At 44.7% G+C, this 25,011-nt stretch overlaps 1 protein-coding gene across 6 annotated transcripts; it reads right to left on the reverse strand.

Annotated features, from left to right (window-relative positions):
- Positions 1–10,166: 10,166 nt before the first annotated feature.
- Positions 10,167–24,255, reverse strand: LOC146177314 (uncharacterized). 6 transcript variants are annotated; one of them, XM_084580431.1, is made up of 5 exons: positions 23,999–24,250; positions 22,413–22,501; positions 21,774–21,877; positions 11,919–12,121; positions 10,167–10,290 (listed from the first exon to the last, which is right to left on the reverse strand). In XM_084580431.1, exons 3-4 carry the CDS (start codon positions 21,867–21,869, stop codon positions 11,921–11,923), a joined length of 297 nt encoding a protein of 98 aa, XP_084436557.1. In that variant the 5' UTR covers positions 21,870–21,877; positions 22,413–22,501; positions 23,999–24,250; the 3' UTR covers positions 10,167–10,290; positions 11,919–11,920. The 6 variants fall into 6 exon arrangements, 5 of the variants coding, with proteins under 5 accessions (XP_084436557.1, XP_084436558.1, XP_084436555.1 ...); XM_084580432.1 differs by lacking the exon at positions 23,999–24,250 and adding an exon at positions 23,513–23,567; XM_084580429.1 differs by lacking the exon at positions 21,774–21,877 and having other exon boundaries at positions 10,167–10,276; positions 23,999–24,255.
- Between the last annotated feature and the right edge of the window lie 756 nt (positions 24,256–25,011).

Here is a 25,011-nt window from a genome sequence, read left to right on the forward strand (position 1 = left end):
CTGCCCTTCCCTGCCCATTGTCTCTAGGCACGCGCGCGCGCTTTTTTGCGCCCTTCGCATTCGCCCGGCGAACAAGGGAACGCTTCTCAGCCCCTTGCGCCACATCTCCTCGTGCGAGGGCGCTACGGACCTGCCGAGACCTGTCCTCTGTGCTGCCATCGTAGCGACATTAGCCCGTTGAGTTGCAGCCCAACGTGAGGCTGCAGCACGACCTTTTTTACCTTTTTTCGAGGTGTAGGAGATCTAGGAGGGTACATAGCAAAGCCAATTCTTGTCAATGGGTGCTTGAACTCTTCTTGTCACGACCAGTAATCGGCGTGATCCAATTTTAAAACTTCTCGAGCGCCAAGGCAGAAGTGGACTTAAATATTTCATGCTGGATGTGCTGGCTCTTTTTTTTTTTTTTTTTGGAGGGGGAAGGGGGTTGTAAATTTCTTTTAAAAAGCTCTGGAGCAATAGCAGTGGACAAATATTCTGGAGGAGCTTTAGACAGTAATTCGAGCAGCAGCTGAATGGTCAGATCTACTCAGATACCCAGAAGGGGGAAAACAATCATGCTAAAAGGTCAGACTGCTTAATTGCTGAGCAATTCGTAAGAATACACATTATATAAAAAAATAGAAATAATAAGTCATCTAACTATGCCTTCAAGGAATTATTTCCAAGTTTTTGTTCCGTGAGCAAGATTTACTCTTTGCTGTATAATATGTTCCTTAGCAAAGCATTACATTGTGTCTAAAAAGCGTGTGTCATCGTTCGCAGTTTTTCTATTTCACTTGAAAAGTGCGAATTGATAACTTTCAATGAGGCCAATGAGGTTTCATACTTTATATCACTTTACGTAAGCTGACATAAGTAACAAGTTTTATTGATGTGCATTATTGTGTTAAATTTTATTGCTGTAAATAAATAACAGGCCAAAGATTTTGATCTTCGCTATTTAGTTGGAAACCTTTAGCGTGTAGCAGCTACATCTTGCCGTAGCGGTTACCGCTGGGAAATCCGATACCCGGTATACGAGCGCAAACGCACGCAGACACCCTATTTACTGCGCCCCATGGAAAAACTCATTTTAAAATGCGACACACCGTGATACATATTACGTATAAATTCTTTAGTTAATGGTACTTCAAAATGAGCAAATCGCGCCTCTAATGCGTCGCGAGGTGGTTGTGCTGTCACTTCGCGCTTGCCAGTGCAGCCGGTCGTATTGGGTTGGTTTCCTGAAACGAAGTCAAGGAAGAAATTTTTCTACAGGTCTGCTCTCTCGTACTAGGCATAAGCGGCTGGGCATGGCCGGAATGAATGCAATGGCGCGCGCTCTTTTTCTTATGGCCCGCGCAATGGGGGCAGTTGCTTCCTGCGAGTGCATCTTGGAGGAGTGAGCTGCCGCTCACGCTTTGTAACGTATACGCGCGGGTTCTACCGTATCCAGTTTGAGAGGTTTTGGGCTCGTTACAGTTGGCAACAGCGTATTGCGAAAACATATCGCGTAAGAGCACTTGAGCAGACGACGCCTTGGCGCATGATTCCACTCTGTCAACGGTAGGGTCCTCTCAGCAGCGTCACCTGGCAACAAATAGCGGAAATATTGTAAAATAGAGTGAGAGTGCTATAAAAGCCAACCGTTCGTGTAGCTTCTGTGGCACATTGTATAAATACTACTTTTCTCTGCAATATAAAACGACTGTTTCAATCCCCGAGGCAAAGGTCTTTTTCTAAATTTTTTTATACAATTCACTGCATTAAAATAAATCGCTAACAATTTTCCTGAGGTGTGTTCTCGTTTAGGCTCAATTATGCAATGCTTTTGGCTCCTAATAGCCGAAATATTAGCCGTGAACAGAGCCACAAGGATAATGTGTGACAACGGTTACACTATGAAATTACGTTAACCGTACTCCATTCGTGCCCTTAGTGAGTGTAAGTTAACATTACGTTGTGTTCAAGGAACCTTTCAGCAGCAGTCGCTGTTTAACTCGCTGAGCGCGTCGTCTGCTGGAGTACTCCTATTCGATATGGTTTGGCAATAGCGCGCTGCTCGGCCAGGCACATCGTGCCGCCCTTCTCTCCACTTGTCGGCCGCCGCTCTTGGTAAAGTGTTTAAGCCACTGCATAGCACGGTCGCTTTAGCGGTACATCGTACTCTACAGTGAGGTAATGGTGGAGGATGTACACATATACTTTACACAGCGCTTTAGAGGATATTTCCCATAATTCCCATAAGTGTAATAATTTACATATGACATATCAAAAAAGAGTCAATTGAGCATATGAACAACTGTGCATGTGAAATAGAGTCCGCAATCTTCGTTAGCAATTAATGCAAATGCAATATCGGAGGTGGCGGAGTATCTATCTGCAAGAATTTTGACATGTCAAAATCACTTCACTCAACGAAGGTCTCAATTCATTAGTCTGGCTAATAGAATTGCCACAGAGTCATAAAAAACGGTTTTATAATAAGCGGTGTTGCATCGTGAGGCACTCTAAGGCAACGGAAGATTGTGTGATCTTGCAACTATCTGAAATTGGGATCACTTTAAGACTTGACGTTTTCTAAATGAACCTCAACGCTTCACAAACTATAGTGCGCAGATAGTCCTTGACAAGGTAATATGATTCTTTAGTTTTGGTATTCACAGCTGATTCAATGCGATGGGTGAGAATGAGGAGCAATTCAAACTTCACCATCCTATCATCACTCTCAACGTTCATTCTTGTCGCTGGAAAAAGAAGTACCGCTTCATTGGCAATGGTATTCTACCGCCTGTGTCTGTGTCCCATTCAAGCTTCAATTTTTTTTAATATCAGGTAGGTGAACTAAGAGGAGGAAATAAAGCTTTTCTTACACACATTCAAAAACAAATAATAAGTGCAGGTTTTCACCATACCCTTCCAGCTAGGGCTGCTTGCTCTTGCAGATGCCGTGCCTTGTCTTGCTTCTAAACGAATTTACATTTTCATCCTTAACGGCAAGGGTCAACTCCCCACAAAGTGTGACTGGACTTTCCTTATCATTAGTAGGCTATGTAAAAAATAATTAGTTGTGCTAATAAATATTGATAGGTGAACGTAAATGAATAATATACGAAACAAGGATAAAATGCGAATAGTAGAAAGAAAAAATAATAAATAAGAAACTTGAACTAAAGGAATGAGAAAATTAACATTATGCGTAATAAAAGGCGAAAAGTCAAGATTACAAAAATGTTCATGCAGCGGCAAAGCTTTGATATTGACATGATGTATATTGTCACGAAATCGGCGCACATTTTCATCAAGCCGGTACGGCGCGAGGCCCGCACGGCGTCGCGTGCAAAAGCGTGGAGAGAAAAGCCTCCTTTCCCGCGCGGGAGAGCGCGTAGCTTTGTACGCGTTGCCGTCACCCTCTTTCCCATTGCCCGGGGAGGACGGTGGTTCATCGGACAGGAATCTGCCAGAAAATTCCAGAATCTTCTATGGGACCTAGCCAATGACGACGCGCGGCTCGACGGGAGGAAGAGGGAGTGCTATAACCAGCGAAGCTCAGTGTGTGTGCGTGCTAGTTTTGGTGCGTGCTAACAGACAGACGCGGCGCGCCCTATTTAAAGAGACCGCGCCGCTTGCGAGTCAGTCAGTCAGTTCGTCAGTGTTTTGCGACTTGCTCGCCTGTGCTTCGGCTGGACTCCCGGGGATCACCCGCTGCTGGCAAGCCCACGGACTTTCAAGGGAGCGGCGCTCGTCTCGTATGGCGGCCACATCGTGACTCTTGAGGCGTCGGACTGCAACAGTGCCCGGTGAACAATTTGGTGTTTGTTTATGTAACTCTCTCGTGTTTCATCTGTTGTAAAGCCTCTAGGTTATTGGATACCTGTGTAATTGCATGCTTAGCCTTTGTTATTCTGTGAACCTCTCGTCTGTGCATTTCAAGTGATCTTGTGTGTTCCTTTGTATCATCTCTTGCTGTGCATAAATTGTGTTTTGTTTGTTACTTCTGACTCCGATCCTTTCTCTGGTTTGAACCGGCGACCGCTGGGCACCAAACGACCACACCCTTCTGTCACTACAAGGTAGTTGAATTCCGGCTGAGCTTGCCACGCAGGTCGAGGGCATCTCCTTTGCGACCGGAACAGCTACCCCCACTCACTCAAAGGGTGTCTGGGAGTGTGCGCACCGTTAAGGGCGCATCGTTAATAATACCCCATATTTATTAACGGGTGACAATTATTCTGGCGTCCGCGACAGGACGTTTGGTGCATTCAAGCTCAGAGGACGGCGAAAGAGTTCGAGGAATTTATGAAGAGGTCGTAAACAGTGTAGCAGCAGAGCGGTAGCGAGAGGTAGTGCCGCGCGGAAGCGTTTAGGCGAGGTTCGCTAAGCAGACTTAAAGCTACACCCAAACAGTTCGCGCTTCAGAGATGAATCTGAAACAGTTGATTGAGGCTGGCACCCAGCTGGGGTTGTCCGGTGCCGAACTGCGCAAATGGGTTAGCCAGAGAGAAAATTAGGAAAAAGAGAGGGAAAAAGAAGAAAGAGAGAGAGAAGAAAAGGAACGAGAGAAGGCTCGAAAGGAGCGGGAAGAGAAATTTCAGAGAGAAAAGGAATTACTGACTATGAAGCTTCAGCTCCAAAACTCGGGGAACAACAACGGGTTAGCTGAAGTGCAGAGCTCCAGTGAAGGACATAGCAGCTTGCGGATAGACGCAAGCAAATTGATTCCGAAGTACGACGAGAGAAGAGACGATCTCGACGCGTTCCTCTTGCGCTTCGAAAGGATCGCCATAAATGCAAATTGGACAGACAGTGAATGTGCTACCATCTTGAGCACTTGCCTTAGCGGCGAAGCATTAAGTGTGTTTGGAAGACTTCCTCTCCTGAGGATGCAGGCAGCTATAACAAAGTGAAAGCTGCATTACTTAAAAGGTTTAGATTTACGACGGATGGGTTTCGTGAGAAGTTCAGGACTGGGAAACCTATGGACGGTGAAACGGCAACACAGTATGTTGCGCGATTGAGTCATTATTTTGACCGCTCGACTGAACTCTCAAAAATTAAACTAGAGTATGGCGCACTTCGCGAACTTCTGATTAAGGAACAATTTCTGGGTAGCTGTCACCCTGGTTTGTCGCTTTATTTAAAAGAGAGAAAAGCACATACATTGGATGAAATGATGGATCTCGCAGACCAGTATTTTGGAAGCCCAGGGAGGCAAAATTTGAGCAAAATTGTAAATTCTGAAACCCCTCGAAAGCCCGAATTCCGGCAGACACATCTTAGCGTGAAGTCAACCCCGAGGTGTTATCTCTGCGGACAACTAGGCCACATCGCACCTAACTGCCGCACACTCGCAACCAACAATCCATCCTCGTGTTGGAAATGCGGGCAGAAGGGCCACAAAGCGATGTCGTGTCCCGACGCTGACAAGGCAGCTCCGCAGGCGGCATGCGCGAGGACTCTGTCAGAGTCGGAATGTCGTCTGGAGGAAGAAGATGCCGATGGCTTTGTTGAGCTTAAGAACGGCAGGAAAGTCCGCGTGGTGCACGGCCTAGAGGAGGAGGAAGCAGAGAAGGTGGTTAATCGGAAGAAGGACAAGAAACTCCGGGTGGTGAACGCCGTAGTACATGCACAACCTGGATCTGCGGTGAATCGCATGCCGGTTTCGAGGGGAAAGATAAAAGGAAAATCAGTTTCTGTGCTACGAGATACAGGTAGCAGTGCCGTAATTATTAAACGCAGTTTGATTCATAAGAATGATCTGACTGGCGAGAAATGCCCTGTGAGGCTAATTGACGGCTCAATTCAATTGCTACCTGAGGCAAAATTGGAAGTGCAGACGCCATACTATTCTGGAAAACTGGCAGCCCTGTGCATGGAACGCCCTATCTACGATTTGGTGTTGGGAAATATCAAGGGCGCAACATTTCCCGAGGATCCTGATCAAAGTCCCGCGCCTGTGCGCTGCAAGGAATCTAAAAAGAAAAAGGCAAGGCAAGGAAAGCAAGGCCATGAGAAGCCGGAAGAAAAGCCTCGAGACATGAATAAACAAAAGGAAGCCTCCCAGGAGGAAACTGAAAAGAAAGGGACGGCTCAGAAAATCAAGTCAGGAATGCCTAGGCCGTCGTTGATGCAGGTAGCCCAAGTGTTTGTCCTACTTATTGGGGCGTTACTTGGGATATTTCGCCTTCAGCGGAAGGAATACCGGTGCCTAGGAAGGAACACTATTACAGTGATTCTTTTTGTTAGTCTGTGCGCGTTGGCACAGGTTCCCGTGTATCCGTCGGCGCTACTGGTTGTAGGGGCAATTATCGGCACACATTGGTTGTGTGATTTGCAAGGGGACTATAAGTCATGCCTCAGGGAATAGAAGCGTCTCAAATGCGAGAGCCTAGAGCGAAGGCAGAACTCCTGGCGGACAGGAGGGTGTCACGCGCTGATCGCGGGTCAGAATTACGCTCGGAAATTTAGGTTTGTGCGCTTCGCACTTGAAGAGCTGTGTGTTGTTGATTCCTATGTGTATCCATGACAGTGTGGTGCTATGTTTGTGAACATCATGGCATTGATGTGTGAATTTTGTAATGTGTTAAGGCAGTTGTGAAATTTGTGCAATGTGTGGACATTTGCCCCTTATATTTGTGAGCGCATGCGTGTGCGCGCGATGTTTGTGGTTGTTGTGAATATTGTGGGACAATATTCTTTAAGGGAGGGGCAGTGTCACGAAATCGGCGCACATTTTCATCAAGCCGGTACGGCGCGAGGCCCGCACGGCGTCGCGTGCAAAAACGTGGAGAGAAAAGCCTCCTTCCCCGCGCGGGAGAGCGCGTAGCTTTGTACGCGTTGCCGTCGCCCTCTTTCCCATTGCCCGGGGAGGACGGTGGTTCATCGGACTGGAATCCGCCAGAAAATTCCAGAATCTTCTATGGGACCTAGCCAATGACGACGCGCGGCTCGACGGGAGGAAGAGGGAGCGCTATAACCAGCGAAGCTAAGTGTGTGTGCGCGCTAGTTTTGGTGCGTGCTAACAGACAGACGCGGCGCGCCCTATTTAAAGAGACCGCGCCGCTTGCGAGTCAGTCAGTCAGTTCGTCAGTGTTTTGCGAATTGCTCGCCTGTGGTTCGGCTGGACTCCCGGGGATCACCCGCTGCTGGCAAGCCCACGGACTTTCAAGGGAGCGGCGCTCGTCTCGTATGGCGGCCACATCGGGACTCTTGAGGCGTCGGACTGCAACAGTGCCCGGTGAACAATTTGGTGTTTGTTTATGTAACTCTCTCGTGTTTCATCTGTTGTAAAGCCTCTATGTTATTGGATACCTGTGTAATTGCATGCTTAGCGTTTGTTATTCTGTGAACCTCTCGTCTGTGCATTTCAAGTGATCTTGTGTGTTCCTTTGTATCGTCTCTTGCTGTGCATAAATTGTGTTTTGTTTGTTACTTCTGACTCCGATCCTTTCTCTGGTTTGATCCGGCGACCGCTGGGCACCAAACGACCACCCCCTTCTGTCACTACAAGGTAGTTGAATTCCGGCTGAGCTTTCCACGCAGGTCGAGGGCATCTCCTTTGCGACCGGAACAGCTACCCCCCTCACTCAAAGGGTGTCTGGGAGTGTGCGCACCGTTAAGGGCGCATCGTTAATTATACCCCATATTTATTAACGGGTGACATATATATATGACATGATATGCAGATGATACCACTTTAATGGCAGAAAGTGAAGTGGAACTCAAGAGACTTCTGATGCGCGTACAAGAAGAGAGTGAGAGGTTTGAGCTTAAACTGAACATTAAAAAGACAAAGATCATGGCGTCTTGGCCTATCAAGTCCTGGAGCATCAATGGACAAGAAGTGGAAGATGTGACAAATTTTCTCTTCTTGGGCTCCAAGATTACCTCGGAAGGAGACTGCAGCCATGAAATTAGGAGACGCCTGCTTCTGGGAAAGAGGGCAATGGTTAGCCTTGACCGCCTAGTAAAGAGTAGAGACATTAGTCTGCCAACCAAGATCCGTATAACTCGTGCTATGGTCTTTCCTGTTCTGATGCATGGATGCGAGAGTTGGACTGTGAAAAAGGCTGACCGCCGAAGAATTGACGGGTTTAAATTGTGGTGCTGGCGAAGACTCTTGAGAATTGCTTGGACTGCCAGAAGAACAAATCAGTCGATATTGTCGACACATAAACCTTGACTGCTCATTGGAGGGTCAAATTCTAAAGTTAAAGCTCGGCTACTTTGGTCATCTGATGAGAAGAGAGGAGTCGCTGGAGAAAAATTTGATGTTGGGAAAGGTTGAGGGTCACCGGAGAAGAGGTAGGCAGCGAACGCGATGGTTAGATGGCATCCTCGAGGCACTGCAGATGAAGGTATGTGATATTAGGAAGATAGTGAGAGACCGGAAAGCGTGGCGTGACATGGTCCATAGGATCGCGAAGAGTCGGACACGACTGAACGACTGAATGAACTGAATAGGTATGATGATATAGAGGCATGATATGCAGGTATGTTGACAAAAGGGCTTGTATTTATTTTCAAGCGAAAGCTTTAATACGGCTGCCATCTCGAGCATTCAGCGTAAGTGATGGTTTGCCTTGAGCAACCTGAAGGTCAAGCTTTAGAGAGAAGTGATGAGGACCATAGATGAAGTTATGGTTGATGGCGTGATAGGTTAAATAATAACCGAAAAGACAAAGGACAACAAAATGTCAAATAGTTTAAATATAGGCCCGAAAAGTCAAAGGACAATAAAAGGTCAAAGGTCAACCTAAACTTGAAAGGTCAACTACTTGACCAGCTTCGCTTTGAATTGAACAAGGGAGGAACAAAGGTGGGACTACGTAAACAAGTTACTCGACCGTGCCCTAACGTCACGATTCACGTCAGGAGAAGTATAGTAGGAGGAGTAGGCATGGAACAGCAGCATCAATGCAGACACGTCGATTCTATTTTTGGTGCAGACGCTATCTACAAGCTACCTTTATAATGCTGTGAGCGGCCTGCAGCACGACTTTGGCCTGCCATCGACTGACCACCCCGCACAACCTGCTTCGCTGCTTCTGGAGTTCATGAGTGACCTGCCAGAAATGAGTCAGTGTTGCCCGGCGCTACCGGATGAAGCCATCGCCTTTAAGTGGTCTGCAACCTTGGCTACGGACGTTCAATCATCAGAGTCATTAAATGTGTCGAGCCCATTTAAGTACTGGCAAACGCCGAGCGCCTTCAGAGGGCAATGCACACCACCAGCAATGCCGACGCGTCAATTCTATTTTTTGTTCCAGGCTAGTCCGTGTCCTTCTTTGCATTATAAATACACAAGCAATGTCAACCTGCTGATTTGGTAATGCCCAAGCGTGTTCCTGTGCGTAATGTGTGAATGCGCGTATGTGCTGAAATGATTGCTTTTAGGGCGCGATATTGGGCAAAACCCCGGGACACGTAAAGAGGATCTTAGCGAAACTAATAAGGGAGGATATTTTTGCGGATCCTGAACGCGCAATCATGTGACACGAGAGTGACGTAGAGCTACGTCACCTCTGCGTGTCCTGTCGACTTTTTTTGTTTGTTTTTTTTTTATTCTACTGGGGTAGTGAGAAAGGCGCTTCGCCGTCGGAGCGCGGCTTCGAGCTGGAGGAGGGAGAGCATCTAGTCGTCCGCACTCAACAGCACGCACGCTTTATTGAGTATTGTTTTTCCCTATTAGTGAGGACAGGTTGAAAGGAGGAGCGCGGGCAGGCTAGCCAACGTAGACAGCGTGGTTTCGAAAGAGTGACGGCTTGAAGCTGCCCTTGGCAAAGCAGTCCCTATTGGAAAACGCAGTGCCACTGGGAGACACTGGGCCAGTGTCATACCTGATTATCGGACCAGTGTGGCACTGCATACTGGCGCACTGGCCTACACTGGCATGCTGGCCTACACTGGCATGCTGGCCTACACTGGCATGCTGGACAACACTGGCATGCTGGACAACACTGGCATGCTGGACTACACTGGCATGCTGGCCTACACTGGCACACTGGGTGACACTGGCACACTGGGTGACACTGTGCTGGCACACTGGCAGTAGCTAGCCAGCATACAGACCACACGTGATACTAGCATGCAGGACAGAACCCACCCTGCACAGAAGCGGGTGCTGCCCTGTTCCCATTGACTGTATCGTAGAGCTTCGCATGATATATGCAATTTTATTTTCACACATTTCCTTCCGACGGCCCACACGACTGACTTCTGCAAACATATCATCAATGGCTTTTCGGTCCGAGATCCTTTTGGCAGTCGACATGTCACTTGGGTTTTCAGTGACCACCTTTTGTATTAGATCTTAAAAAAAAGAGAAGATATGCATAAGTAACAGAAGCAAAATGGTGTTTAAGGTCATGGTTCAGAATTACACTGTTGATCTGCCACTAATTTTAACATTCATTTCACAGGGGTGCAATAGAAGAAATAGGATTTGTAGCAATTTTTGGAGCAGCAAAATCCGTATTTGGAGCAGCTCATAGGAGAAAAAAAAACCTGCGCTTTGCAGAATGAATTTAAATTTTGAAGCCATTAGCCAGAGAAGAAACCTTACCTTCGGGGCAAACAAACAAAAAATATGTGAATATCGGACCGTATGGATGTGATCCAAAGGAAATCTACCAAGGGCCACCAATTACAGGCGCTTGGCATATTTCGTTCGAGAATCTAGCGTGCACCTCTTTCTGTAAGCATTTTGTACCGCAAGGCGTGGCATCAAACAAAAAAAGAATGTTAGCCATACAACCAAGGTTAATTTTTCAAAAGAAAAAGGATACAAAAAGCTAAAGAATGTGCTTTTTTTTGCATCTAGCGCGGTTTGACAATCTCATTCAGAGATTCTTGCTTGCAAGACTCTTAAAACAATATCTTACTGTCTGCAAAATTCATAGCTTGTGTCGCGCGACGACAGCTCCAGTCGAGATTCAAAGCCATCAGCCTGCTATCAGCCTGTGCTTAAATGCGAGCGCAGTACCAAAAACAAAAATCTTCATTCAAAAGCACAAAAAAAAGCAACCCAAAGGCGAAAGGGCAAATGCCAAAAGCAGATAGGAAAGCAAGTCGTATATATTCGTATAAGCAAGGCTATATGCTTCGTGCTCAGAGCAATTTAGATGTTCCGGCATCCATAAATGTTATTTCTGACAGTCTTGGGCTACATTGTGGTGTTATGGAATTCAAAATTTGGCTGCTGCGCGTTTCCCGACATGCCGATGCCTCCCCTCCACCCCACCCCCCAATTTATTATCACCAACAGAAGCCATAACTGATGCATCTCCTACACTATCTGACGGGAAAGTGAGTCTTGAGTCTATCAACTAGACTGCATAAAAACAACCTTGCTGCACATGAATAGCCCCAACAAAATACAGAAAACTTCCAGAAGCGACATAAAAAAAGCTAGATACACCCATTAAAAGCATGCAGTGCTTAAAACAAAGCATGGAAGTATTACTGCAAAATCAAAAATACTACCACGCCCCTTTTAGCAGTGCAACGCAGTAGCAGTGGTGCCTCGTTACAAATGGCCTCTATGCATTAAAAGGATACTTCACCGCACGAACTGTGACCCGTGCGTTGAAGCATCCTCAAACCGCAACAGTTCAGCGTACTCAAAGTGGAGGAAGCACATGAATGCTAGAAAGGAAAATATGGGTAGGCGTTAGAACGGCATGAAGCCATCTCAAAATAAAAATAAAAGGCCAGTGACATGCTGGAGTGTCTGAAACGTCACGACTGGCTATATCACGGTCGCAGAAAGTTGTCTTCGAGCATGGCAAGTTTTTGCGGCCGTTCGGCGCATTTTGGTGCAAATTCAGCAAGTTTTGCGCACGCAGAATTATGCTGCTGTATCAAAATGGCACAATTGGCACAGCTGTTGCAGCATTGATTTCAGCAACAAGCATAAAACGAAACCTAGTCATGATTACCATCACTTTTTTAGGGGTTGCCGGCATCTCTGGAACACTGCCTGCAGTCCTTCTGCAATGCTGGCCCGTGAGGCTTCTCTCTCAACTCCGCAGGTGTCCAGAAATACCATCACCATTTCCCGCTCCACTTTTGTCTCATTTTTCTTGCTTGTGATAAATTGAACTTTTCTCTCGTTGATGTACAGATTCGACCCAAAGTGAACCTGCAAGCACAAAATTGGCACACATAAAATATGTATATATAGAGGGTGGAAAAAAGAGGCACAGTCATCCATAATGAGAATTTGCAACACTAAGATGAGTTCAAAAAGTACTTCAGTGGTTATTTATGTGGTTTACATCACAAAGTGACTCAGGCTATAAGAGACGCCACAGTGGAAGGCTCCAGAAATTTATACCACCTAGGGTTCTTCCACATGCAAGGCATCGCACAGCACAGTGGCGCCTTGCTTTTCACAAACTTTGAAAAGTGCCCACTGCCACCAGAATTCGATCCTGCATCCTTGAGTTCAGCAGTCGTTGCCCGGAATCAGATCGCAGACAGCCAATTGCAGAAGGCTTTGAGGTATTCAACTTCCGTTTTGGCCTTTTTTGCGACAAGTTTTTCTATAATCCGTCTTGGACGAAGGAAGATCCTGCAGACGATCACTTCATTTCGTCCATGTGCATACGAGGGCATCGAGTCGATTGATTGGTAGGGTAATAAGGGAAAACAAAGGTTATAGAGTGGCTAGATATTGTTTACTTTCGAAAGGAGCTGGACGAAGTCACTGCTTGCAATGGAAGTCTGCATCGATGTGCAGGAGCACACCACGCACCAATGTGGTGTTTCCATTAGAAACCAGATGTGTTACATGAAATTTCATCAGTGTTATATCGTACTTCATGCTGTTAAGTGTTAGAAATGGAGTATTAGCCTAACTGTACTTCCCTAGACCAAACCGCGAGGCAGCAGTAACAGAGAAACGCTGAAAATGCGCTGCTCTGTTGCAGTCCCGTTTGTGCGGTGTGCACCAGTGGCAACGACAGGAGTTAGCGCAGTGATGGCACGACTCATCGCCAAGGATTGTCGCTTCACATGGTTACGACTTAAATGTTAGCTCCTTTAAATGGCTTAATATTGCTTCAATAACATTCCCCATCCAGCTTGGCACGGGAAAATGCTGTGCATTCTAGACACTTATCGCACTATGGCTGTATTCGCACTTTTGCAGATGTTGCATGTGTTCGTGATCAGGGTGTCCGGCCCGGCCCACCCAAGATAAATATACCTGGGCCCAGACCAAGCCCAAGGGCTTCTGAGCAGCCCCAGCCTGTGCACAGCTCTAGAACCTACCTTAACTATAAAGCAGGTTTGGGGGTGCAGGTTAACTGCAAATTTTTTCCAGGGGGAAGGGGGAGGCAGTGGTCACTGCACAACAATGCAGTCCATGTAGTCCGCCATTCCCATAGCCATCAACGCTTGTCAAACAGATAAGGAGCCAACAGAAGGCAGAGGCAAATCCACATCCATAGCATAGTCTTTATTCTCCATGCCATTGGTCGCTTTGTTCTGCCAGCAGTTGTTAGGCCTTTTGCAAGGTGCTGTTTCAACACCCTATCAACACAGTTTGCACCGATAGCCTTTGTTTTGGTGCCATGAGTGCGACTCGGCAGCAGTCTTTCACAGCGAAAAACAAGCTAAAGGTTACGAACCAGTTTTTTTTTACCCTCCCGCGCAGACTGCTAGCGCGCTCCTGCTCTCGACACTAGGCAACATCTGTCAGGCGCGCGTGACAGGGGACTGCAGGACTGTGGGTCATGTGGATGCCCCGTGTTGAATAAGTGTTTGTGAGCGATCATTCTTCAATGCTGTCGTTAACGCACTGTACCGCTTATGCATGGAGGTGTATGCTGCGCCTCGCTACTCATACCTGTCCCTGTTCCAGAGAGTACAACAGCATTTTAAAGCGCACTGTTCTTTTCTTGAAGCAATATACGAAGGTAGTCGACCATGCAGGTTGCAAACTGTAAATCGCCGTTTATGTGCAGTGGCGGCGTTTTTTGCTGAGACTGCCCTTCGCATAATTCACACGTTTCGCTTTTTACTTTTTTGATTCTGCGAATGAGAATGTAAAATTTCGGACCGGACTCCATGATGTGAGATGTAACCAGATCTGAGAGCGTCGCACTGAAGGTTGCTTAGGCAAAACGCGTTTTCGGCCACCAGTGGTTTGTCTTTGGCTTTCGTTTGCCGTTCCTTAACAGCAGTGTAAGTCTGACCATGGGCGAGTTGGTAATCCAAGAGAGTGCAGACAGCGAAAAAAAAAAATACTAGCACAAAAGTTTTTTTTTTTATGGTGCTGTGTGCAATTTGACTGTAAGCAATACAAATTGTTATTTCCTTATTACAGAGAAAAGTATGCGTGCAAAACATTTGAGCGGAATAGCTTTTTGCTGTCAGCATCTCCCCGAAACACAACACAATTTCATTACATGCTTTGACCTGGCCCAAATGGCTAAACAGCTCTTTCACACACACTGAAAGCACTGAAATAGAATATACTTGTATTCAGCTGCTACTGTGTTAATATTTGTTCAAAACTTAAAAGAAATAGAGAAACTGTGTTGTGTCCTCTAGTGGTGGCTCTGTAGATAGGGCTCTTCACTGCCGAGCCAGAAGACGTGGGTTCGATCACGGAAGCTATGGCCGCTCTTCGATGAAGATGAAGGCGCTTGTGATGTCATATGTGATGTGTTGTGTGGTGTCAGCGCGTGTTAAAGAACCCCAGGTATTTGCTAAATTTCCGGAGCACTTCACTACGGCGTACCTCATTGCCGATGCCACTTTTGGATGCTAAACTCCATATACCACTGATAACAGAGTTGTCATGCTCCAGCTAGCATTTCTTTACTGCAGTTTCTTCCTTTGGCATGTACAAAAATGCTTGAAACGCAGGCATTACTGTTTGATAGGCACTAGATTTTCTAGGGATAAAATGAAACGATCCTAATGTGGTGGTATGTATAAAGCACAAAAAAACTTGCCTGCTGTTAGCCTGTCGACTCAGATGCGCACACCGCGATAATTTGTTGGTGTTAATGGCACACACCACTCTAACAACAGCACAGCGCAATTGGTGAGGTTCGAAATGGCTGGTATGAAGGAAGAGCTCACTAGAAGTGAAATTATATGCGAGTCGTATGCAAGAGTAATGGTTTGGTTTGGTTCGTGGGGTTTAACGTCCCAAAGCGACTCAGGCTATGAGAGACGCCTCAGTAGAGTACTCCGGAAATTTAGAGCACCTAAAGGTTCTTTAACGTGCACTGACATCGCACAGCACAACGGGCGCCTTGCTTTTCGCCTCTATCGAAAAGCGGCCGTTGACGGCCGGGATACGATCTCGCATCCTTGGGAACAGTATTCGAGCGCCATAACCACTGCGCCACCCCAGCGGGGTGCAAGAGTAATGCTTGCAATTGTTCAGACATTTTGTCATCAGTAAGGCACCAAAATGACAGCATTATAGCGCAGTTGCATGCTGAGCATCAAACACAGTTAACGTGAATGTAGTACTAAATCCCACTAATAACTAGTCGATTTTAACTTTACGACAATGAAAATAAACTTGCTCCAACACAATCACGCCATGAAAATATTTTTGGCAATTTTGTCTAGCTCCCGAACGCTAGCTGAACATGGCTACTGAACAGGCACGGTCCCGCAGTCCCCAAGGAAGTGTCCCCGTGGCGGCGCGCCGGCAAAAAATGGCCGCGCCCGGGAGCAGCTATAAATCTGGTCTATAGCCACTGGAAATTTGCAACAAAGCTGCAGCAAAACAAAATGACATCGAAGAGTTCTGCATTCGCAAGTGGAGGAAGACAAAAAAAAATCTTGAAACAATTACAAGCGTTTCGTGGCCTGAAGACTGGATTCCATTCCGTCCCCCTTTATTCACTACATAGTGAAGTGTGCCTTTTTTAGAGAAAAATTAATTTTGGGTAAAAATTAAGAATAGAGTACAGAAATGCAGGGATGTAACAGCTGAAATAGGATTTGTAACAATTTTAAGAGCAGCAAAATCTTAATTTTTGGAGTAGTAATATCCATATTTGGAGCAGCTGAACGGAAAAAAAGCTGCACTTAGCAGCAGCATGAAGTTTTGGAGCCATTAAACAGGGAGGAAACATTACTCTCGGCACAAAAAAATGAAAAGATGTGAACATCGACAGTATGAATGTGATCCAAAGGAAATCTAGAAAGGGCCATCTATCACCGGCACTTAGTACATTTCTTTTAAAAATCTGGCATGTACCTATTTTTGTAAGTAAGCATTTTGTATTGCAAGGCATGCTATCACACTAAGAAAAAAAAGAATGTGAGCCATAAACCCGAGGAGGTTAATTTTTCAAACTTCCGGGACTGAATAAAAAACCAAAATCTAGAGAATATTCATTCCTTTTTTTCTGCATCTAGTGCGGTTTGACGATCTTAATCATGGGATCTTATGCCCCACCGGGGTGGCGCAGACAACTATTCCCAAGGATGCGAGATCGAATTCCGGCCTTGGCGGCCGCTTTTCGCAGGGGGCAAAAAGCAAGGCGCCCGTGTGCTGTGCGATGTCAGCGCATGTTAAAGAACCCTAGGTAGTCGAAATTTCCAGCGTCCTCCACTACGGCGTCTCTCATACCCTGAGTCGCTTTGGGGCGTTGAACTCCACAAAACACAAACAAAACAAACTTATGGGATCTTATCTTGCTCGGAAGACTCGCAAAACAATGTTTTACTGTCTATGAAATTTACAGCTTGTCTCGTGCAAGTGCAGCTCCGGAAGAGCTCAATTGGAAGCCTATGCCCAAAAGTTACCGCAGTACAAACACATAACAAAAAGCAATGCTGGTTCAAACGAAAACGCAAACAAATACCAAATACAAGAAAAACAGCAACCAAAAGGCAAAGGGGCTATACCGAAAGCAGATAAAGTGCGTAATAAGCAAAAAAAAAAAATTAGCGAGAATGTCTTCGGCCTGTGACTGACTCTTCCTAGAGGTTGGCAATGACGGTTTTGCCTGAATATTTTGATTAAGGGGAGCAGGGCGATGAGTCGGGGTATTAAGTTAAATATTTCATGCACAGAACAGACTGCAGAAAGGGTTAACGCAGAGTGTTCAAAGCCAATCAAGATTCTTAATTATGAACTTCACTTTGAAGGCGAACAGCCAGCCACCTGTCAGAAAGGCAAATCATCCTTTGACACCATTTATATCACTCCAAGTGATGAGCGGTTGCAATAAACCTGGTTGTTCCAAGTAGCTAGATTTTCATTCAAGTACATTCAAATCTCGTTACTACAAACACGTTAACATAAATATGTTAGCAAACAGAGAGAGCGGTGCAATGAAGTATGCACCCGATGAAGCATTGCACAAAGCGGAAGGTATAGAGGTTTTTAATCAGTCGCGTGCTGCATGCAGTAGAAGAAAATAACTTATTTCTTCAAAGGAAGCAGCTTTGAAGTTCGTGAAACATTTTCATTTCAGATCTGGCTTTTATGCATGTCTCTACTGCCAAGATACATCATTTTCATACCAAGATTAGATCACTCCCTTATAGCCACTAATTTTTCAGTACCGTGATAATTCAAAATAATGAACCATTTTAGCCCAACATGATTCATAATATCGAGATTTGGCCATGAAAATCCAGTGCCCAGAAAAATTCAAGGCATTCCACTTTTTTTCTTGCTGTGATACATGGATGCATATTATAAACGAGTAAACAGGATACTTCTAGATAGTTTCATTTTACAAATGCCTTAAAGCCATGCACCTGTCAAAATATATGAAGTCTGTGCTAGCACCACACCATATTAAAGTGCTGTTTTAGTTTTCCAGGCCATATGTAACTGCATTAAATAGGATAAGCAGAACATGTCACATCATACAACATGCACACGTTAACTAATACTCTTGAACGATCAAAAGACACAGCCTTCTAGCTTTGTTAGGGGCTTAAATTTCTTCCCGTGACTTCAAAGAGCTGAACACGAGGCGAAGAGGTGTGGGAGGGGGGGGGGGGGGGGGGCTGCCAACTTTCGCATGAGCCATGTTGACTGAAAGGGAAGGTGAAAAATACAGGTCAAATATGAGATACTTGTATGGACTGACATTAGCAAGTGGCGCTCCAGATACCTTTTGCAATGACAATAACATGTACGGCACCTACTTCTAATAAAGTAGCCATGTATGAACAAAAGGACAAAAAGCAGGCAACAAGGTATTTGCATTATGTTGTGTATGTAATTGACAGTAAAGCAACACTAGTAGCAGGTCTGGAAAAATTATATCAGCAGAGGTATATCCATTGCAGGCCTCTTTCATATTCTTACAATTAACCCGGTCCTCTGCTAGCTGCATCCACTTGACCCCTGTGAACTTCTTAAATTCATCCGCTCACCCAACTTTCTGCTGCACCCTGCTATGCTTTAGTTACCTTGGAATCCAATTTGTTGCCCTAAGTGACCATCGACTATCTTCTGTTTGATAAACAAGTATGTGGCAGTTTTATCAAACATTATTTACGTAGTGTCCAAAAACATCAAACAAGAATATTTAGGGTGCCTTCTATGGACACAGTAATGAGGTTGAGCCTTGTGGAAGTAAACAGTATGTGCATATTTTCATTTCTGAAGGCTTTATCTGTGGTTATGTGGGCTGCTGCTAAAATGTCTACATATAAAAAACCTCCAAAACAAGAGAATTAGAACAAAAATAAACTCAATAAGAATGAATATACATCATTCCAAGACTACATCCTCCCATTCCTTGAAAAAAAAATTGAGCAGTGCATCCTCGATTATGCCAAAATGGTAGGTGGATGCCACTGTAGGATGGCTCGAAGAGAGCTACTGAATGATCACAGTAGGTAATAAACAATGCAATCACTTATACTTAAAAGAATACAGTATACATCGAGATGAAAGTGAATGCAGGTTGTCTGGTGCCTTGTTGATGAAGGCAGCTGATGTACGATCAACGACTGTGCCAGTAACACCAACAAATTATCGCGGTTCGTTCATCGGAATCGACAAGCTAACAGCACGCAAGTTTTGTTGTGCTTTATTTATAAACAACGGAGCATTAGGATCGTTTCTTTTCATCGCTGGATAATCTAGCACCTATTAAACAGTAGTGCCTTCATGTCAAGCATGATACTTTTTTTTTGATCCTGCACGTACATTGTCATACACGCCAAAGGAAGAAACTTCAGCAAAGAAATACTAGCTGGAGCATGACAACTGTTTTTATGTGGTATATGAAGTTTAGCATCCAAAAGTGGCATCGGCTATGAGGTACGCCGTAGTGAAGTGCTCCGGAAAGTTAATGAATGCCTGGGGTTCTTTAACGTGCGCTGGCATCGCACACCACACAAGCGCCTTCAGCTTCATCTTCATCGAAGAGCTTCCATAGCTTCCGTGATCGAGCCCATGTCTTCTGGCTCAGCAGTTGAGAGCCCTATCCACAGAGCCACTCGCTGGAGGGCACTACACAGTTTCTCTATTTCTTTCAAGTTTTGAACAAATAACACAGTAGCGGCTGAATACGAATATTCTCTATTTAGATGCTTTCGGTGTATATGAAAGATCTGTTTAGCCATTTCGGCCAGGTCATAGCATGTAATGAAATTATGTTTTTGAGTCTTAGGCAGAAATCACAAAAAGCTACTACACTCAAGCATTGTTCATGCAGACTTCTCTTTGAAACAAGGAAATAAAAATTTGAATTGCTGATAGTGGGAGTGCAGACAGCCAAAGCAAAAAAAAAAAATCGGCTCTTTGAAATAAGGAAATAAAAATTTGAATTGCTGTTAGTGGGAGTGCAGACCGCCCAAGCCAAAAAAAAAAAAAAACATCGGAAACGTAGCTCCACATTTTTCTTTTTTTTGCGCTGGCTGCACTTGTGGATTGCCCAACTCGCCCAAGAGTCTGTTATAATCGGACTTAAACTCGCGTTAAGGAATGGCAAATGAAAGCCAAAGACGAACCACTGGTGGCCGAAAACACGCTTTGCCTAAGCAACCTTTAGCGTGAAGCTCGCCAATCCGGTTACATCTCACACCATGGAGTCTGGTCCAAAATTCGCAGAATCAAAGAAGTAAAAAAGCAGGAAATATGCATTCAATGCTTGTGAAGGGCAGTCCGAGAAAAAAAATACGCCACTGCTGCGCATGAACGCTGATTTACAGTCCGCAACCTGCATGGTAGCCTACCTTCGTATATTGCGTCAAGAGGACAGTGCGTTTCAAATTGCTGTAGTATTATGTAGAACAAGGACAAATGTGAGTAGCAAGGCACAGCACACACCTACATGCGTAAGTGGTAGAGCGCGTTAACTACAGAATTTGACGATTGCTCACAAACACGCATATTCAACGCGAGGCGCCTGCGTGATCTGCGGTCCCGCAGTCCCCATACATACGTCGCCTGGTGTCTAGAGCAGGAGCGCGCTGGCAGCCTGCGCGTGAGGGTAAAAAAATCTGGTCTATACCAAGCAGATATGTCTGGCCAACAATAACTGTTAGCAAGGTAGCGTCCAAGCAACAAATACAAAACCAAGATCATCACTCACATCGTCCAAACAAGACAGTCACTACTCTCGCCACAGACACAAACTTAAACAAAAAATAAACATCTGCAGCTGCCACGAATTAGGTTCACATCCCCTCCCAATACCTCTAAATGTGTCCGCTTTCTGAGTTTCAACGGAAAAAAAAACACATCAAGGCAACCCTCCTTTCAATTGCTGATCACCTTGGCCAATCTGGTCAGCTGCAGTTCATTACAAAACACCACTGCTTTTGCACCAGCTTTCTTCCTCACAAACATAAAATTCTTAATTTCCTGGGTTGCCTTCTCTTTGCATAGGCCAGCCGGAGCTGCGAAGCCCCGTTGTTTGTCAGTTTGAAGAAGACGAAGGTTATTCCTCAGAAGGTATTTAAAGTCATTGATTTTTTAGAGGAACAACCTTCGTCTTCTTCAAACTGACAAACAATGGGGCTTCACAGCTCCGGCTCATCTTCCGAGAAGTCCTCAGTAAGTCTTCAAGCTCATCCAAAAAGCATTCCTCATGCACCACACATCCCTAGCAACAACTCATAAACAGCCTTCAAGAACTGAAATTTCATTTTTGCACAAGGACAAAGAGGCATCAATGGACCATGTGCTGTCTTTCTTTTGTATCTATAACGCCTCAAAAATTTCTCTGCCAATCCTATTCCGAGTCTTGCCTAATAAGAAGACCTTAGGCAATTAAAAAGAATTTTATGCTTGTAAAGAAGAAATGAACTGCAGCTGACCAGATTGGGCAAGGCAATCAGCGATTCAAATAAGGGTTCCCTTCATATGTCTTTTGTGTTGAAACTCACAAACCAGACTCATTGTTTAGATGTATTGTGCGTGAATGTGAACCTGATTCTTGGCAGCTGCAGATGTGTGTTTTTTTTTAGTTTGTGCCTATGTGGCGGGAGTTTTAACTCTTGTTAGAAGATGTGAGTGACAGTCTTGGTCTTGTATTTGTTGCTTGGATGCTACCTTGCTAACATTTACTATTGGCCAGACATATCTGCTTGGGATAGAAGATGTGTGCGAGTGTGCTGTACTTGAGAGTAGAGGAGGAAGTTGTGGCCGAGTGTGCAAGAGGAAATTCGGGTACAGTTTTGTATTACAGTTTGTAGTGTGTGCCTGTTTCGTGTTTGTTTCTATGTGTTTGTCTAGGCTTCACTGCAATTCTGAGTATTATGCACCAACTCACCCCATAAGCTGCTACACCACCCTTTACTGACTATCAAGGAGGTGACAAATTATGAATGTAACATACCTCATCGGGAGTTTTGAAAGATTTGAATGCCTTGAGGATGTTCTCCATCTCAATGTGATTCGCCTGGCACTTCCATTTCCTTTTCCGGTTGGACATTATGAGGCCTTTGAAGAAGATAAATCGCTCACAGATTAGCGTGCAGTTGAATAGATTCTTCAGTTGATCAGCTCCAGCGTTCTGCTGCCACCCTCATAGTAGTCAGCTGACCTATCTATTTTCCTTTCAATAAATCTTGCTCTGTAGACATACCGGTTGTCTAAAATAGCCAGTTTGCAATGACCCCATAATGCAAAACCGTTACTCAGCAAGCACCTTTACGATTCTCAAGGAGGTGGTAGCTAATCATACTATTATAATAAAATGAACCCCAAGTGATATTGCTCATGCACTTTCACTCACTATTTAGAGGGTCACAATGTATCTAATACTGCACACATGTTAGCCTCATCTTGCAAAGCACTTTTGAATTGGTCCCTCATCCAGACAGTAAGTGTTGCATGTATAGGCTACAGCTTTAAGAAATGGACTGTCCAACTGGACCACATCACAAATAAAACTGCACTTAATAAATACCCTACCTATTATGTACAGCTCTTTTGAGCGCAGCTGGTCATGGCGTGATGACATAAAAATCCTTACCTTAGCAGACTTGGTGACTTTGCCAAGAATCAGCCTTGGCACTGGGGTCCACGATATCTTAAAAGAAGCCATCAGCTCTCTGAGACCTTCTGCATGACAACACACAAAAGACATGAGAAGAGCTCGCATAGAAGCTTTTGTTAAATGCCTGGCAAACAAGAAAATCTAATTTAACCATATCAGTGGATAGAAACTAATATGGTACGATATCCAAAATGAACACAAGTGCATGATGTATAGAATTCGTGAAACTGCTCCAACACTCTGCCCAAGTTTGCTGAGCTGTTCGTAATGGCAAAGTTATGAATTCAGACTCTTTCATAGTAGGTCCAAATATGCAATCACAAAAACTATAAGCGGTAAGGGATAAATATGTGCAGCTACATGACATAAGCTCGTGTCTTGTCTTGAAACTGTTTCCCTTCCACATGTTATTTCCAATAAGCATACAGACAAAAATGAGTTAAAACTTCCTCCTTAAAAGGTCCTCTTGTTTGTGTACAGGCATGCTGACTGAGCTCTTCCGATATATAAAACTAACAAGGGTCGTTCTGCACCAAACGTCCCGGAGGCTGCACTCAACCTGATTTGTCCAAAAACATTCCCGATGACTCATCCCAAGGCATGTTTGAAAGCTTAAAATTGCTCCAAAACATTTTTCTGAGTTGAGTAAAATTCAAATGTTTCAAAAAAGCGAGAAACCAAGTATCACATTCAATAAACAATAAAGCATTCAAAATATTCGAAATCTTTCCTTAAACATTGTGTAAGAAATCCTCAAAGTACATAAATTTTCATTTCGTTACAACTATCAACAAGCTTTTGGGAATTAGAAAATAGCCATATTGCTTCCCTAGATGTCATTTATAACCAATGTTACATCTAGTAAATCAGTGTATATCGAAATAGAAAACAGTTTGCAGAAAGAAGTGCATGTTGAACCATGAAGACATGTTGGTGTCAGCCTGGAAGGGTTGCAGTAAAAAAAAGAACGAACGTTAAGGCGCTAGGTAGAGCAGCTTATTGTCTTTCATTTCTGAATTTTTCATCGCGTTAACTGTTGCTTTAAGAGAGAAAGTAATTTTCGATGTCGAGCTCACTGCTGCAAGTTGCGTCGCCTTTTAGCGCCCCTTCACCGCAGAGCACAGCTGGCATGTAATAGCACACTTATTCGAAGAGCAGAGCACGCGACAGTGCGAAGTGCACACAGCTGCGGTGAGCGCTCGCGCAGAGGGTGCCTGTTCGCATGAGGTGGGTGGGGGAGTCTCATGAACACCTGTTCGACTAATCTTCCGATGTTTGCCTGAAATGCAGACCCTACTTAAGAACAATAACGTCTGGTAGCAGCGGTAAAAGCATTATACAGTAGGTCGTGGGTAAAAGCGTCGACGGCGCCTTGCACAGCGGTGAAAAGACAAGAGACAAAGCAACTTGCGGCTATAGAGCTCAAATAATTTCTTTTTGCGCTTTTATCAAGCAGTATCTCGATGAAAATTTCGGAAATTAAAAACAATATACTGTTCTGCGTAACCTCCTATTACTCGTAAGCACTGCTTGAGAGCATACAGAAGTGGAGAAAGGCTTACCACTGACGTATTCCCCGCTGCCTTCGACTGCATACTGAGACGACACAAACACTTGAGACGAGGACGGATCCACCGCTGTTAGTAAACGACGCGCGCTGTGGCCAGGGAGCAGCTGATGCCAACATGGCACGCCGGCAGAAGTAAAATACGGCAGAAAGCACAAAGATAACCCAACATACAATAGGCCGTGGGCCACACAGACCGTTGACCGTTGATACACACCAGTGACCAGCGCCTGTACCATACCTGTACACACACATGCGAACTGCCAAGCAGTTACTTGTGAGTAGTAGTATCGTAGTATTGTATACAAAAGTGCAGCAATAATTAACAAGCATTTTATTAATAATATAATAAAAAGTGAGCCTGTTTTTGAAAAGTTTTGAAAGCCAAAAATGGAGCATAAGTTTTCTTTTATTTTCAATCAATATGAACCAGAAGTACCATCGGCCGCCGAGACGCGGGAAGTTTGAAATTATGGATTGTAGCGGCGTTCAAAATTGCAAACCAATCAGCCTACTATCTGTTACATATAATGGATTTTACTAACGTAATCACAAAATCGCTAACACAATTACGGCAATCTTAGACTTCAATCAAGCAAAAGATCAAGCAGGTTTTCGAAAATTTCATGTCCATATCATCAATCAGGTGATAGCAAAATGCTAGGAATATAATAACCAATTAAGCTACCAGCCCTTATACATAGCATTCATTGATTACGAAAAAGCATTTGACTTAGTAAAAACCTCGAGAGTCATGCAGGCATTGTGAAATCAGGTTGCAGACGAGCCGTTTGTAAAAGTACTGGATTAAGATATATATAGCGGCTGTACAGTAACCATAAGTAATACACTCTGAAGGGCAGGCTGGTTCATACTTATTGAACGGGTAAAACTGCGCAAAATAGACAGGACGTAAGAAACACACAGGCACAAACAAGGCGCAGACGCAGTTTTATCCGTTCAATCAGTAACCATAGTTCTGCATAAAAAAAGTAACAAAATTCCCAT

The sequence above is a fragment of the Amblyomma maculatum genome, chromosome 10, assembly GCF_055883805.1.
Source record: "Amblyomma maculatum isolate TAMU_Amacu chromosome 10, ASM5588380v1, whole genome shotgun sequence".
NCBI classification, from domain to species: Eukaryota; Metazoa; Arthropoda; class Arachnida; order Ixodida; family Ixodidae; genus Amblyomma; species Amblyomma maculatum.